This window comes from Canis lupus, chromosome 15 (assembly GCF_048164855.1).
Source record: "Canis lupus baileyi chromosome 15, mCanLup2.hap1, whole genome shotgun sequence".
NCBI lineage: Eukaryota > Metazoa > Chordata > Mammalia > Carnivora > Canidae > Canis > Canis lupus.
This window is the reverse complement of record NC_132852.1, coordinates 51,671,802-51,688,468: the sequence shown is the minus strand read 5'-3', so window position 1 is coordinate 51,688,468 and position 16,667 is coordinate 51,671,802. Positions and strand designations below refer to the sequence as shown.

At 36.0% G+C, this 16,667-nt stretch overlaps 1 protein-coding gene across 2 annotated transcripts in view; it reads right to left on the bottom strand.

The window, feature by feature from the left end:
* Positions 1-16,667, bottom strand: part of TRIM24 (tripartite motif containing 24) — a 99,746-nt gene that overhangs the window by 23,647 nt on the left and 59,432 nt on the right. For both annotated transcript variants that reach the window (XM_072777358.1, XM_072777359.1), the window contains exons 6-8: positions 13,541-13,655; positions 9,989-10,135; positions 899-1,016 (exon numbers count right to left, since the gene is read on the bottom strand). In XM_072777358.1, coding sequence (XP_072633459.1) covers positions 899-1,016; positions 9,989-10,135; positions 13,541-13,655 — 380 coding nt within the window. The remainder of the gene's footprint in view (positions 1-898; positions 1,017-9,988; positions 10,136-13,540; positions 13,656-16,667) is intronic.

Genomic DNA, 16,667 nt, shown 5'->3' with positions numbered 1-16,667 from the left:
CCATTTCTTCCTTTCCTACCTAGAATCTAGCCTAGGGAGTGACAGCAACTATCTTTGAGGATTTTGAAACACGGTCAGTGAGACCAAAAGCTGTCATCAAAGGGAATACACTGGTGGTTGATGAAGAATGTATAGGGAATTCTTAGACTTCTATTTCTTTAGTTTTCCTGTGAGAAATTAAGAGGTAGAAAGTGAAGACTTTTTCCACTAGCAAATAAAGAAAGGAAGATAAATAACTTCCTGGTGAGCTGCCTGCAAAGATATTTGAGCTCCTAATCTTACCAAAATGATAGTCTCCCTTTATGATAAGTCAGTGGACTCTAATACTTGAAACTGGGGCACTTTTCTATATGCATGTTATACTCCAATTAGGCAGTTTTAAATATAGTTATTACATAAAAGGGGAGTAAAAAAATAAGAAATCTTCCCTAGCAAGATCAAGCAAATGAATCCTTAGGTGCTTCATGACTAGGTATAAAAAGTAAGCCAATATGAGAAATACTATTTTAATAGAAAATACTCCAAAAATAAAAAATCCTGTATCAATGGCAGTCAGTCATGAGTGAAAAGTTTCATTACCCCATTCTAATAAACCTACAGTTAACATACAAGCAAGATTCTATGGGGAAAAAAAACTTCTAAATCCCAAAGTCTAGACATCTGTGAGTCATAAGGATGTTCCTATCATCCATTTATTTACATGTGTTGTTGTATTATTCATGCATGTGTCACACATATACATAACATTTATAAAATACTGGCAAAAACTCCATGTCTTCAAAACAAGGTGATAAAAGCGCTTCATGGGTAGAAGGAAATACGTTTTCAATAATGTGTCATAATCATTAATAGTTCCAGAAACAAATGACACTTTGAGAAAATTGACATAAAGGCCTACCTAAATTGATAATATTCTGAGCCCAGAAACTAGGATCACAGTGAAACTGGATGGTATTGTTGGTCACTGGGGAAGCATCACACCTTGCTCGAAGGAGGTGCCTTAATCGGTATGTAATCTAGAAAAAAGGAAAGACAACTAAACATTGGTGTCTTTAATCAGGCAAACAATATATTAAGTAAATACACAAAAAATGGTCTCTGGTATGTATGCTAACACAAAATAATTGTATCTAAGTTATAAAATGTGGACATACAACATATTTTACAACAACATATATAACAAAGTTTTCTTTCCAAAACATGTCAAGTTTGTTTTTTTTTAAACATGTTAAAAGTTTTGAAATATAATTCAATTAGCTATACTACTGAATACAAAGCTGAAAAGTGGGGATCCCTGGGTGGCTCAGCGGTTTGGTGCCTGCCTTTGGCCCAGGGCGCAATCCCGGAGTCCCAGGATCGAATCCCACGTCGGGCTCCCTGCAGGGAGCCTGCTTCTCCCTCTGCCTGTGTCTTTGTGCCTCTCTCTCTCTCTCTCTATGTCTATCATAAATAAGTAAATAAATAAATCTTAAAAAAAACTGAAAAGTATCTTAAAGTGATAGGTTATGATTAATTTTTTGAATTATTAAAACTTCAGAGAATCACCAACTAAATATTTGCAAAATAATGTTTAAAAACACGTATCACTCTTTTATTTTACTTACTTTTTTAAAGAAGGATTCAAAACTTAGAGGGCTAATGAGTTATGGAAAGTACAATCTCTGCTCAGGAGATGTAAGTACAGCCCATAAGTAGGCCTGCTAGTGGGATGGTTCTCCTTGCTCCTCTGTTTTGAATCTCATGTCACCACACCATACACCCCCACCGCTGCCAACCTCCTTCCACACTGTGGTCCCGCTGAATACTTGATCATTCTCCCTTAGTTGAAGAATTGAGTTTCTGGCAAACTATCACCATCTCCAATATCACTCTTGTCATAATTCTTGATGATTTTAATATCCAACCAGCTGAACCTTCTTCTCAACTTACTTCCTCTAGGTACCAATAATCCTATAAACCTTAAAGGTCCTACATGTGTTTGCTCTTATAATATCCCCCTATCCTTTGATCTCACCTTACCAGGAACCTTACCCAGCTGAAATCCAGGGTCAATCACCATAATCATTTCCTTGCATATAACCTCAATACCTCTTTCCATCACATACTCCATCACATATACTTCCTTCCCTCTCAATCTTTCCCCCAAACAACCCTGGTTAAACCCAAGTTTTGGCCAGATATAACTGGACTATGTAACACATGACAATTTACTTCATGTGGGCCCCTAAGTTTGGCTGGCTATCATATGACATTTTTCTAGTACTTTACTTCCCTACTCTCCTAAATGACTATTCAGATTTTCTTCTCAAATCTCTACCACCTCCTTCCTCCCTCATGCTCAATCTCAGCTGATTTTGCTTATAATTTTACTGAGAGAGTAGGAATGAATAGTCAGGGACCTTCTACAAATTCTCACCACTTATATTAGTGTTCCCTCCTATTACAATGGATTCAGTGGCCGTGCCTTTTTTTTTTTTTTTTTTTTTAATTTTATTTATTTGAGAGAGACAGAGCACATGTGTGCTCAAGCAAACTCCCCCACGGAGGATGGAATCTGATGTGGGGCTTGATCCCAGGACTCTGGGATCATGATCTATGCTGAAATCAAGAGTCAGATGCTTATCTGACAGCCAGCCAGGTGCCCCTAAATGGCCATGCTTCTAAAGCCAGTCCTTCCACTTACGCAGGAGTACCCAACCTTTCTTGCCTACTCATAGACGTCTTCCCTCACCTAGGCTTCCATTTTACTGGATCACTCTTATCAACATATAAACATGTTTTAACTTTTGCTGGCTAAAAACAAAACTCTTGGCTCCTTTTCTATCATCCACTGCCCCGTTTTTCTGCCTTTTTATTTTTATTTTTTTACAGCAAACTCTTAAAAAAAATTCTTTTTTTTTTTTTTTTTTTTTTTTTACTGGCTATTTTTACTGCTCTCTGTTCCCCTCCTCCCATTCTTTCCTGAAGCCACTTCCTGCACTTGGCTTTCAGTATATTATACTCTTGTGGTGTTGCTCATATTCCACCAACTACTACTTTTGGTGGCCACTGAGAATAGGTTTGGATTCCAATGCACCATCGCAGCCTCCAGTGTTGGTTCTTTCAGTCTTCCAACTGCCTTCTTTTCTCCTATACACACATAGTTTTAGTGATCTCATAGAGTGTCATAGTTTAAATGACTCTTGAATTTGTATCTCAAGTCTGGATCTCTTTTTTGAACTTGCATTTCCAATTTCTTACTCATCATCTGGTGTCTGGTAAGCACCTCAAATTTAGTATGTCTAAAAGGGAACTTTTGATCTTTTTCCTCAAGTCTACTTGTCCTATAACCTTCCCTATCTCCACTACTGGCAGCACTATTTTCCTTACTGCTTAGTCCCTAGTTCCTTTCTTTGTCTCACACCCTACGTTCAACCTGTCAGCAAATCTTACTGGTTCTATCCTTAAAAGATATGGATAATCCTACCAGTTTTCTCATCAACTCTATTAATTCTCCTGCTACCACCTTGGAAAAGCCACCTTATTGCAGTAAGATTCTAACTGGTCTCCCTTATTTCTTCCTTGCCCTCAAATACCTATAGTCTATTCTCAGCCACAGTGATTATTAAAATGTAAATCATACTCTGTTGTCCTCAAGACCCCCCCTCTCCAATGGCTCCCCATAACAGTCAGATTAAAAACCAAAGTCCTCATAATGAACTACCATGCTTGTGGTATTTGACTTTGCATTACTTTTCTGACTTAACTTGTACTAACTTTCTGCTCCTTCACTCTGCTCGGGCCCCCCAGGACTCCTTGTATCCATATCACAAAAACTCCCATCTCCATCTTTGCACTTGATGTATGCTCTGCCAGAATATCCCCTAAATATTTACTTCCTTCAGGTTTTGCTTCCTCACTTTTTTCAGTGTTTGCTCAAATATCACGCTCTTTCAACTTCTTTCCTTAATTTACTTTTCTCTAGAGCACTTAAAATATGTATGCTGTTACATGGTATTACTTATTTTCAGTACTGTCTCTTCCCACTAAAATGCAACTTCTTGAGGCAAAGATTCTGTCTTCTGTTCTCCCAGTGCTTAGAATGCTGTCTGAAATACAGCAGGTATTCAATAAGTAAGCGTTGAATAAATAAATTTACTTCAGTTGCTAAACTATTTCCAATAGCCATAATACATTTTAGGCATAAAACATGAAATTATTTTGGGACTATGTGGAATACATGGCACAGTGTGTAGTGCAGTATATAGCAGTCAATACAATGTTCTTCTCCCTAAGTTTTTCTCCCTTTCTTAAATTTTTGCATCCTCTATCAGTTCTTATGGTAAAAAAATGTTAATATGCAAACCATAACAATCATTCCAAGAACTTTCCTTCCTAAATAGTTTCATCATTCCCCAAATTTAATCATTTTGAAATAATTTTAAAATTGTGAAAAACTAAAAAGCACTCTTCACCCAGATTTCCCACCTGTTAATGTATTATTAGCACATTTGTCTCCGTGCCTGCCCAAATGCTTCTGCACACATACACTCTTATTGTCTTTTTCTGAACCTTTTGACAGCAAGTTGCAAACATGAAGTTCTGTTCCAAACACTCCAGTGAGTGCATCTTAACACAAAGATTCCCTAACATAAGCGGCAAGCTCCAAATTCAGAAAGCATGTTTGTCACAATACTACCATCCAATCCAAAGACCATATTCAAATGGGAATTCTCCCAATAGGGTACTTCCTAGGATGCTCTCAAAGAATACAGGTTGTATTTAGTTCCCATGTCTCTGCAGTTCCTTAATCATTCCCTGTCATTCATGTCCTTTGATGGCTCAGGCCTTATATTATGCAAGATGACCTTCAACCCGGGTCTGAGTAGAATTCCTCCTGAGCAGACTTAGTAGAGCATTCTTGTCAGGAATTCCACACAAATGATAATGTGTATTTCTTAGCACATCAGATCGGGAAGCTCAGGATTTCAATCTTTCCCACAGTTGCTGATACAAATCCTCATCACCTGGCATTTTGCTGCCCCGTTTCTCCACTTTAAATTCACTGGATTTCCCCCTTTGTAACTGATTAGTGTTTTGCAAAGAGGTATTCTAGGATTACACTGAGATCCTGTTCGTCAATTCTCTACTCACTAGATTAGCATACTCTGAGGACTCCTTAATTACCTCTAGGATAGTGACCAAATGTGCTTCTTTACCATCTATTCTTTCTACATTTATCGCTTTACATTATGACATAAGATTTTTCCCTTCATCATTTGCACAGAAAAAATGGTTAAAATCAGAAATGTGAGCACTTTCTTAAAAGAAAATCAGCTCTAATTAAAAGGAACAATGAGGTAATAAAACCCTTGGGACATACTTTTCCCCCTTTCAGGTACTATGCTGTAAATCCCTTTTGCTGATGAGAAGCTAAAAAAGACAATTTATTTACAACTCAGATAACTAGCATCTATTTGCTAATTAAGTTGTGCCAACGTCTAAAAGTAATACCAAATTTGGCCAAACTATTCCTTGAAGTAACAATTTTTTTCCTGATGTATTTTGTTGTCAAGATGTAAGAGCTCTCTTACTGTCAAATTATTTTATTACCCATATAAAATGTAAACTCTGTCAAAAATCCTGATACATATAAAAAAAAAATCCTGATACACAAAAAAATAAAAAATAAAATAAAATAAAATAAAATAAAATAAAATAAAATAAAATTCCTGACATATGTTTTAGATAGTTCTGAAAAATCATAAAGCCTGGCTGGTGTAGAACATAAGGTTCATTAACTAACTATACTTTATTAATCTTTTCAGATGTATCTAAACTTAAATGAACTCAGGTTTCACACTGAAAACTTAGCTAACTGTTCAAAAAGCAAAAGATGAAAAAAATTTTTGAAATATAAAAGATATCAAAACAGCTTTCAAGATAGCAACACTGTCTCCTTTCTATTGAAGTTAAAATAAACTTAAAGAAGAAATTTAGTATTTGAATTTCCAATGCTGTAAAAATTAACATGCAGTTTTGTCTATACTTTGAGCTTCTGACAGATGTTATCTGCCATATTTTCACCATCAATCTTTTGTTTCATTCCTATACATCAAGCACTGAGTAATACAAAATTCCTACCTTTGAGAAGTATAAAATCTAATGAGTCATAGAAACATATGCAAATACAATAGTACATAAAAATCAATAATTGTATGATAGACATATGCACAAAGGATTTGCAAACACATAGAAGAGAAATCCAATCCAGTCTTGGTCATGAAAGGCTGCCAAGAGGAAAGGAAGACAAATCTAAACTGCAGCTGGTAGTCTCTAAAATGATGAACATTAGTTATTCAGGAGAAAGAGGCAGCATTCTAGGAAAAGGTACCAATACCCAGTCAAGACAGCATCATATACTGTGAGTCCAAAGGATTAGAAGCAAAGTGTTAGCAATGAGACATTCGGGAAAACATAAAGGTCTTCTAAGAGTAATTAGATGGGAGGAAGTGAAAAAGGAGAAAAGAGATTGTAGCATTCCTTTTTACTACTTATAACTTAATAGTTTCCTAATTCTAGTAGTATAGAAATATTCACAGCTGGTAACAAGAATGATAGTGCTTTACTCTCCTGGTCTTCTGTCAATATTTCTTGCCTTCCTTCTACATAATATAAGGGTAAATTCAGTGTTAACAGGTTGATAGAAGAATCCTGAGGAAATACTGTGAAAATGTTTCAAAATCTGTTTAAAACTGGACTTCTGAAAAGATTCCACTGTTCCACTGGGTCTTTTACTGACCACAATTCCTATAGCAAAAAGATGAACTGAGAATTGCAAGCAAGCTAGGCTTGAAATTTCAGGCCTGCAAGGCATTTCTTATTTTTTTTAAGCACATAAAAGCCATCATTTGAAAGATAACCTTAGGGGGCACCCGAGTGATTCAGTAGTTGAGCATCTGCCTTTGGCTTGGGTCATGATCCTGGGGTCCTGGGATCAAGCCCCCTATCAGGCTCCCCCCAGGGAGCCTGCTTCTCCCTCTGCCTATGTCTCTGGCTCTCTGTGTCTCTCATGAATAAATAAATAAAATCTTTAAAAAGAAAAATAAAACAAATTTTAAAAAGATAACCTGAGTAAACATGGCTATATGTACCAAGCATAAGAATTATGAAGAGCAGGGTTGTAGAATATAGCAGTTTTCAAAATTTTTGAGGTTGGAAACTCTTGTAAGTGTTTACAAATAATCGTGAACCTCAGCTCTGTATACATTAAAGACAAATCATTTTATTAACTACACTGGCTATTGGTAATGCCTAAAGGCCCACTTGGATTTCACAGGCTTTTAAAAATTAGAAAAAAAATGATTCTGTCAATTAGGTATTGGTCCCTTATAATTGATTCTTTATGATTTGCAAACTCATTTTCTCCTATGTAGAATATAAAGAATAACCTCCCTCTCTCCTATGTCAAGAGATAATTTTGCAGATTAAGTAATCTCATCTCCTATTTTGTTTTCTCATAATTGTAAAAAAAAAACCATTAATAAAATTAGAGAAATTTTTAAACTGGTTACTAAATATTTGTATGAATGTTTTCTTACACATATGTAGTAACAATATTCAATATTCATAATTTTCATTCTTAATTGAAAAAAAGACAATTCTTTCATTTTATACTCTTCTTTTTCTGTTTAACTCTCAGAAAAATATTCAGGAAAACAGAGAAGATACGTACTATACAGAAGCTGTTTTTCATTACACCAATAAAGCAGTTAAAAAAAGACTCAAGAAAGAGTACATCATTAAATATTATGAAAGAAAAAAATTCTGAGTGAATACAATTCATGATTAGGAGTAGTTCTAGAAATAGTTACAAATCAGTTTTTTTAGTAAGTCTTGAACTCAATATTTGAACCTAGTTTATAGAAGTTTATCCAGAAGTATATTTCCTTATTACAAAATGGTCACCGAAAAATTCTGCCACTTGATTCCAAAAATGGAATAGGTGAACAGAAAACTGATTTGGATGTCCTAATTCAATTTCAAAGGATAACTCTCTGTGGAGTTTTTAATAAAATGAAGGTAAGGCAGGAATTTTTTAAAATGTTTATATGGTTTGACTTCCAGTGGTTAAGTATCTTCTAGATCCTTGCTACTAAAGCATAGTTCTAGAACAGTGGCATTAGCATCTCCCAGGAGCTTGTAAGAAATATAGAATTTGGCTCCACTTTACAACTCTAAAACGAGAATCTTCAGGTGATTAATAGTTTGCAGTGACTAAATATTTTCAGTAGCAAGGTTCTGAACTACTATCAAAATTGTTCATCTGATCACACAGACACTCTTCCATAGCAAATGGGGTTGCAATATACAGTACCATACATGGACGCCAGAGTAAACAATGTACTGTCAGCAAGAGAAACACAGCCTCTAAACTCAGGTGTCCAAGACAGAATTTTGGTTATACCTCCTACTGTGTAATAACCTTAGGCATGTTACTTAACTCTGTGCCTTGGTTTCATTATTCATACAATAAAGATGGATAGTTACACCTAGTTTTTTTTTTGTTTTGTTTTGTTTGTTTTTTAATTTGAGAGAGAGTGAGAACAAGTGAGTGAGCTGGAGTCGGGGGGGGGGGGGCGGGGGGGGGGCGGAGAGACAGAGGAAAAGTCTTAAACAGACTCCAGGCTCAATCTCATGACCCTGAGACCACAACCTAAGCCCAAACCAAGAGTTGGAAGCTTAACTGAATGTTCCATCCAGGTGTCCCTAGGTATACCTAGTTATGAAAATGGCCCAGCCATTGCACCACTAGTAGTGCAAAGGATACAAAGATCCTGATTCAAAGGGGGAACACGCACCCCAATGTTTATAGCAGCATTGTCAATAATAGCCAAATTACAGAAAGAGCCCAAATGTCCACTGACTGATGAATGGATAAAGTCTATCTTACCAGTGTATACACACACACACACACACACACACACACACACACAGGAATATTACTCAGCCGTCAGATAGAATGAAATTTTGCCATTTGCAATGAAATGATACGAATGAAGCTAGAGAGCAACATGCTAAGCAAACAAGTCAGTCTGAGAAAGACAAATACCATATGATTTCATTCATATATGGAATTTAAGAAACAAAATAGGTGAGCATAGGGGAAAAGGGAGGAAAAAAGGAGGGGCTGATCCTAATTATGGAGAACAAATTGAGGGGTGATAGGGGAGAAAGTGGGCAGGAGATAGGCTAAATGGGTGATGGGGATTAAGGAGGGCACTTTTTCTGATGAGCACTGAGTGTTTATGTAAGTGACAAATCACTAAATTCTACTCCTGAAACCAGTATTACACTATATGTTAACGAACTAGAATTAAAATAAAAATCGTAAACAAAAACCTCCCCCAAAATCCAATGTAGAAGCTTAAGTGGAATATTACATGGAAAATGCTTAAAATTAGTGTCTGGCACACTATAGGTGATTAGGAAATCTTTACTATCATTATTTTTAGTATTAAGTTCAATAGCCTCTGAGAGAAAACCTGGAAAAGAAGAAAACAAAGATAATGATGGATTAAAATTGAAGTTATACCTCAACAATGGCAGTTAAGTATATTTTTTAAATTTTTGATCAATTAAAGTTAGAAACAGGTAAAAAAAAATAGGTAAAGGGCAATGAAGTACAAACAAACCAATGAACAATTCTGAATTTTAAGTATTCCAATAATTCCACTGTTTCTATGTTTTAGTGGTATGTTTTTTTTTTTTGTTTTTTTTTTTTTTTTTTAAATTTTTATTTATTTATGATAGTCACAGAGAGAGAGAGAGAGAGAGGCAGAGACACAGGCAGAGGGAGAAGCAGGCTCCATGCACCGGGAGCCCGACGTGGGATTCGATCCCGGGTCTCCAGGATCGCGCCCTGGGCCAAAGGCAGGCGCCAAACCGCTGCGCCACCCAGGGATCCCGTTTTAGTGGTATGTTAAATGCCATACTTAGTCTGTCTTACCAGTCGCTTGCTATAAAGTAATGCTGTACTGCTGCCACTGGAAACTGCCCATTTAGAAAAATGCATAACATGTTCCAATTGTTTAGAAAGTCCAGCTACTTCCTGTTGTTGTTGCATAAGTTTCATGCGATGATCCTTTGCAAGACTCTGAAAATAAGAAAATTTCGAAATTTGTCCTGCATATATTTTAATGGTCATTTTCAGATTATCAAATTAGAATAACTGCCACCTCTGAGAATCCAAATGATAGCAATTTAAAATATGCTTAGTGCTTTTCCCCCTTAGTATATAAATGGTCACTCTTACTGCCACAAAAAACTGCCAGAACACTACAGAGCTTCTGCTACTGTCACCACCATCACCACTGCCATCACTGCCTCTACACACCTCCACCCCAGGCCCTTGGTCTAGTTTTACATATTCTGGAACTTAAGTCTCTATTTGTGCATCTTCCAGTATCCAAAAAGGAGCAAAAACCAGGGATTAGCTATGATACAGTAAATGCCTGTTAAATTTAATTCTCACAAATAAAAGATTTACCATCCAGCAATCTAATAAAGTTACCAGATCATACGATTTGTGCAATCATATGATTTCACTTTTCAGGCATTCTAGTCTTGATTGCAACCACTTTGTGCCCAGTCATGCCATATGGTAGACACACTCATGTGGTTAAAAGGGATATGATTTTGGTCTATTGAGAATTACCTTGGGAGCTAAATGATAAAATGATTAGTGGTGCCAATGCATTCTCAGAAAAGCTACATAAAATCAGAATCCAGAATTTCTCTAAGGGAAGTAGACAAACAAGAACAGAGGTTAATCAAAAGCAGAGAACACTGGGGGTGCCCAGGTGGCTCAGTTGGTTAAGTGTCTGACTCGGTTTCACAGCTTAGGTCATGATCTCCGGGTCCTGGGATTGAGTCCTGTGTCAGACTTTGTGTTCAACAGGGAGTTTGCTCAGGATTCTCACTCTCCCACTGCCCTTCCCCCGTTTGTGTGTGCATCCTCTAAAATAAATAAATCTTAAAAAAAAAAAAAAAAAAAAAGGAGAGAGCACTGAACTTGGGTTATCTTAAAGTTCTCTATCCAAAAATTTTTATCTGCAAGGAAAGGGGAAGACAACAGGGTTTTCTACTGGTTCTGAAGTTTAAAAGTAAAATTGTTATATTCCAATATGGTTTTACATTCTCAATAAAAAAAGGAACCTAGATCCTGACCCTAGTTAGTTTCAAATTTGGAAAATACACATGTGCTGAAGTGAATTAAAGGAAAAACTGCAATGACACTCAATGGCTTTGTCACATCTAATTTAAGTTTAGAGATTACTTGTTTTTTACAGAGGTCAGAAATAGCCTCAGTATTTCTTTGGAGACATTATAGACAGAATATAAGTTTTGTTGACTTTTGGAGAGGTTGCATATTGACAATAAGAAGCCCTAGTTACTTGGGTCTTGTATGGTTAACAGTTATTTGGGCCGATTCCTGCATTCTTAGATAAAAGGGGCTCCAATTGTTTTAAGGAGGATTCTGTAAACCAGGAAAATATTAACATTTAAAAGGTGTTGTAGAAATTATAAGTCAATAAAGTCGATTACAAATAGTACTGATGACTAGGTTCATTCCTAGAGATTGGGATCTGGTCATCTTTTGTTATCTTCAAGTGATTCTGATTTACAGAAATGTCTGAAAAGAGCCACAGCAATGCACGCACTGCTAATAATCTCTGAGAAAGCAAATCTAAGTGATGTTTGATTTTAAGCAGAACTTGGAAAACTTTGAAAACGCTGCTTCTATTAAAAAAAAAAAAAGAAAAGGAATCACAGGACTTTGAAAAAAAAGTTCCTGTAAATGAGGCCGCCTAGACAGAACACTTCTTCACTAAATAAGTATTTGTTTCCAAAAGAACAGAGAATTACTTTAGTCTTTGTTTCCTGTATGCCTGATAAACCATGGGAATGACCACGCTTTTTCAAGGAGAGGACTCTCTGACAAAGACCTTATAATTTTGTCAGCTACAAAATAAAGAGTTTGAATTAAATTATTTCTAGGAATGTTTTTCTTTTTCATCTTTAACGTCAGAATTCTTACTCTCTTTTCCTTGTAAATTGCTGCTTTACTGTGAATTCTTTCTGGACCAAAGAACTAAAAGAATACTAAAATACCATGCATTTAATAGTATGTTAATATACCACAGAGAGGTTGTAACCTCATTATTAGTTGGAGTCAAACACTGACTTTGGATCTTGACCTTCAGGAGTATAATAAAGCCTATGAAGACTATAATATCTTTCTTACCATGGTGAGAAACAACTATCCTAAGTGCCTTGCACATCCCTCACTACATACTGCTTTCTCAGCTAAGACTATAAAATGTCAAAAGCAGAAGGCACATCCTTTTCCCAATTTCTCAGAAGGTTAAATAAGTGTATGTTTAAAAATGAAATACAATGGCCAACACGCACATGAGAAAATGCTCTGCATCACTGCATCAGGGAAATACAAATCAAAACCACAATGAGATACCACCTCATACCAGTGAGAATGGGGAAAATTAACAAGGCAGGAAACCACAAATGTTGCAGAGGGTGCGGAGAAAAGGGAACCCTCTTACACTGTTGGTGGGAATGTGAACTGGTGCAGCCACTCTGGAAAACTGCGTGGAGGTTCCTCAAAGAGTTAAAAATAGACCTGCCCTACGACCCAGCAATTGCACTGCTGGGGATTTACCCCAAAGATACAGATGCAATGAAACGCCGGGACACCTGCACTCCGATGTTTCTAGCAGCAATGTCCACAATAGCCAAACTGTGGAAGGAGCCTCGGTGTCCATCTAAAGATGAATGGATAAAGAAGATGTGGTTTATATATACTATGGAATATTACTCAGCCATTAGAAATGACAAATAACCATTTCCTTCAACGTGAATGGAACTGGAGGGTATTATGCTGAGTGAAATGAGTCAATCGGAGAAGGACAAACATTATATGGTCTCATTCATTTAGGAAATATCAGAAAGGGAGACAGAACATAAAGACTCCTAACTCTGGGAAATGAACTAGGGGTGGTGGAAGGGGAGGAGGGCGGGGGCTAGGGGTGAATGGTGATGGGCACTGAGGGGGGCACTTGACGGGATGAGCACTGGGTGTTATTCTGTATGTTGGCAAATTGAACACCAATAAAAAATAAATTTATTATTTAAAAAAAAGGAAATACAGCTTAGTTACCTTTCCGAAAATTTTTGATTTTGGAAAGACTGGAAAAAAAAGTTGTCACTTCAATGAATCTAAAATGATTAATCTCTTCAACATTTACAGAGCTCCTTCTTCAAGCAAGGCATTGTGCTTTGTGCTATCAAATACACACTAAGCCATAAACTGTCAGCTACAATGTAGAACTTGGCAGAAGAAAACTTAGGAATAGAGAGGAAGTATTATTGAGTCATAAATGGAAACAACTGTATGAAAAAGGCAGGGATTTCAAATTCACAAATACTTCAGAAAATACTGAATTAAATTGCTATAACATATTGTCCATTAACAGTAACTTACCTCAAGCTGATGTAGTAGAGCTTTTCCTTTTTTATTTATTTCTACCATCAATGTAAATATAGCAACTTTAATATCCTGTTCCACCTGCTTTTGATTTTGATTTACTTCAATTATCCTGAAAATTAAATGAAAGGGGGAAAAATCTAAAATCTAAGGCAGAAAATGGTCTTATAATATTTAAAATTTATTTTTTAATGTCTAACTTAGGCCAAATGTTTTCAACTATTAAAAGCTCGGCTATTTCTAGGGGTCCTTCAGTGTAAATGGACTTTCTGGAAAATGACACAGCAGAAATATAGTTCTTCTAAAAGACATAGTCATTTAATTCAATCTTAAAATCAAATGTGTAAAATTGTAAGAGAAAGAACACATTTTAAGAAAATATGGTTTGGAAAGATCATAATCAAAATCATCCAAGAAAATCAATACTTGGCCTAAAAAGGTGGACCAAAAAAAAAGAAAAAAAAAAAAAAAAGAGTTATAAACAAGAAAACCAGGACTCTGAAAATGTTTGACTGTATCCACTGTAACTAAGCAGCAGGAAAGTGTAAATGTGTCACTCTCAGTCATCTTAACTGTAACAGCATTCATTATACCTGCACAGAGACAAAGAGAACAATAGTAGTTTGCTATTTTTAATAACACATTTTCTTGAAATAAGCAGCTAACTACTACTTATATTTCATCAAATACCATGTACTGTTTTTCCTTTGATTAGAGAAAATGGAATGCTGTTTTCATGGAGACTGAAATAGACAGAAAGAAAATACATAGCATCACACCAGAGCATCTTATAGAAGCAAAAGAAAATAATGGGCCACCTACTAAAGATTCCAAGATAAATTAAGTTTCATCTCTCCAGTCAGCTTCTCCAATAGTTACCCTCTAAAACTTAAAACCAATAGGGCAGATATTTTATTCTCTGTTGCAAATTAATTGGCACCAATATTGGCTATAAGATCAAGAAACCCAGATAGATCTGAGAAGCAAACAACACCCCCCCGCACCACCCGCCATAATTTAAATCTTCATAATGGCTGAACAGGATGAAGAAAGGACGAGAAATGCCATGTTTGCACATGCATAAAAATAAATATCAAAGTAAGCCAGCCCAATAAATGTAATCCTTTTATAATCAGGTAGTCTACACAGATATGAGCAATTAGCACCTAATCCAGGGATTCTTTAAGTCTCACCACAATTCAAAAACCCAAATCGTTCCATTCAATAATGTATGACTTTGTAAAAACAGTATAAACCACTGACAGAAAGGTAAAAAAAAAAAAAAAGAAAAAAAATGTGGAGCATTCACACTATCTGATTTGAAGACTTACTAAAAAAAACTACAGTCATGAAGAAAGTTGAGTACTGGCAAAAAAGAAAAACACAATGGAACAGAATAGTGTTCAAAAGTAAACTTATACATATATGGTCAACTATTTTCTACAAAGGAGCCAAGGCAATTCAAAAGCAACAATATGGTCTTTTAAACAAAGGGTACTGGAGCAAATGGATGTCCATATGTTACAAAAAAGTGAAATTTGGCCTATAGCTCATATCATATACATAATGACAGAATAAGATAAAAGTCAAGAATACATTTTGTCAAGTGTGGATCTTTTACACAGAATTAGTTATTTTACAATTTTTACCATTTGCCACTTAGATGGTAGAAGCAACTAGAACTATCTGTCTTAATTATTCCATAATATCCTTTACAAATTTTTAACTACTTAAAAAACTTTTAACCCACCACTTACTCTATTTGGCAAAAACAGTATTGTGATTAGAATATGGTAAATGAAACAGTATTTGGTTAATACATTTGTTATATGAAAGAGGTAAAATGAACTGAGAGTTGGTAAGAAAGAATAATAAAAAGACAAATAGAACTGTTATCACGATTAATAAAAATGAGTATAATAATAATACTGAAGCATCAAGAAGAAGGTAAATTATGTTCAAGAATATCTTTAAAAGAGGGATCCCTGGGTGGCGCAGTGGTTTAGCGCCTGCCTTTGACCCAGGGCGCGATCCTGGAGACCCGGGATCAAATCCCACGTCAGGCTCCCGGTGCATGGAGCCTGCTTCTCTCTCTGCCTGTGTCTCTGCCTCTCTCTCTCTGTGTCTATCATGAATAAATAAATAAAATCTTTAAAAAAAAAAAAAAAAAAGAATATCTTTAAAAGAATTCATTTCAATCATGGAATTGCCTGGAAAAATTTCCTAATGTTCCACTTTAGCCATGCTCCAAAATGACAAGTATAACAGATTATGATGGCTTTCTTTTTCTTTAAAGATTTTATTTTATTTACTCATAAGAGATACAGAGCGAGCGAGAGGCAGAGAAGCAGGCTCCACACAGGGAGCCCGACGTGGGACTCGATCCCGAGTCTCCAGGATCAGGCCCTTGGGCTGCAGGCGGCGCTAAACCGCTGCGCCAAACGCTGCGCCACCGGGGCTGCCCCATACGATGACTGGTCTTAAGGAAGAGGAACCACAAAAGACTTTTCCTCTATGCAGAACATTCAAAGCCCATCTGCGGCCTCTTTTATTTAGGCTCCTTCTAAATAGCAGTTCTTGATTTGTTTAGGCAGTGATAGGTCGCTTTTGAATGCAAAAAAAAAAAAAAAAAGTGAGATTGGTATTTCGTAGGTGTTGTAAAGGTTGTAATAGGTCAGTGTGTGTTTCAAAGGGATTTAAAAAAAGGTGGGGAAGGTTAGACAAATTCCTCTTCCATGTGGAGATTAGTGGTTTACTCCCCTAATCACTGACTTGTGAATATGAGCCTTCGGATAGTTGAGGAGGAGGACTGCTTTGGAAAGCAAAAAGTATAACAAGTAATAAGCAGAAACCATGTAAGTATTGTATCTGATAAGGAATAAAAGGTATGTGAAACTATTAAATGATCCCTGTCTCCTGGTGTCCTAAGATCTCCACCATATTGCAGTTAAAAGATGACAGGCCAGAGAAGGCATCTCAAAGTTTACCAATGCTTAAAAAAGCAGTTATTAAAAAAAAAAAAAAAGCAGTTATATATATATAATCAAGTGTTAAAATATTTTACAATACCAGCAAAAATAGTTGATTTTGTTTTTAAATCCCTGTATTCCTTTAAAATTTGAAA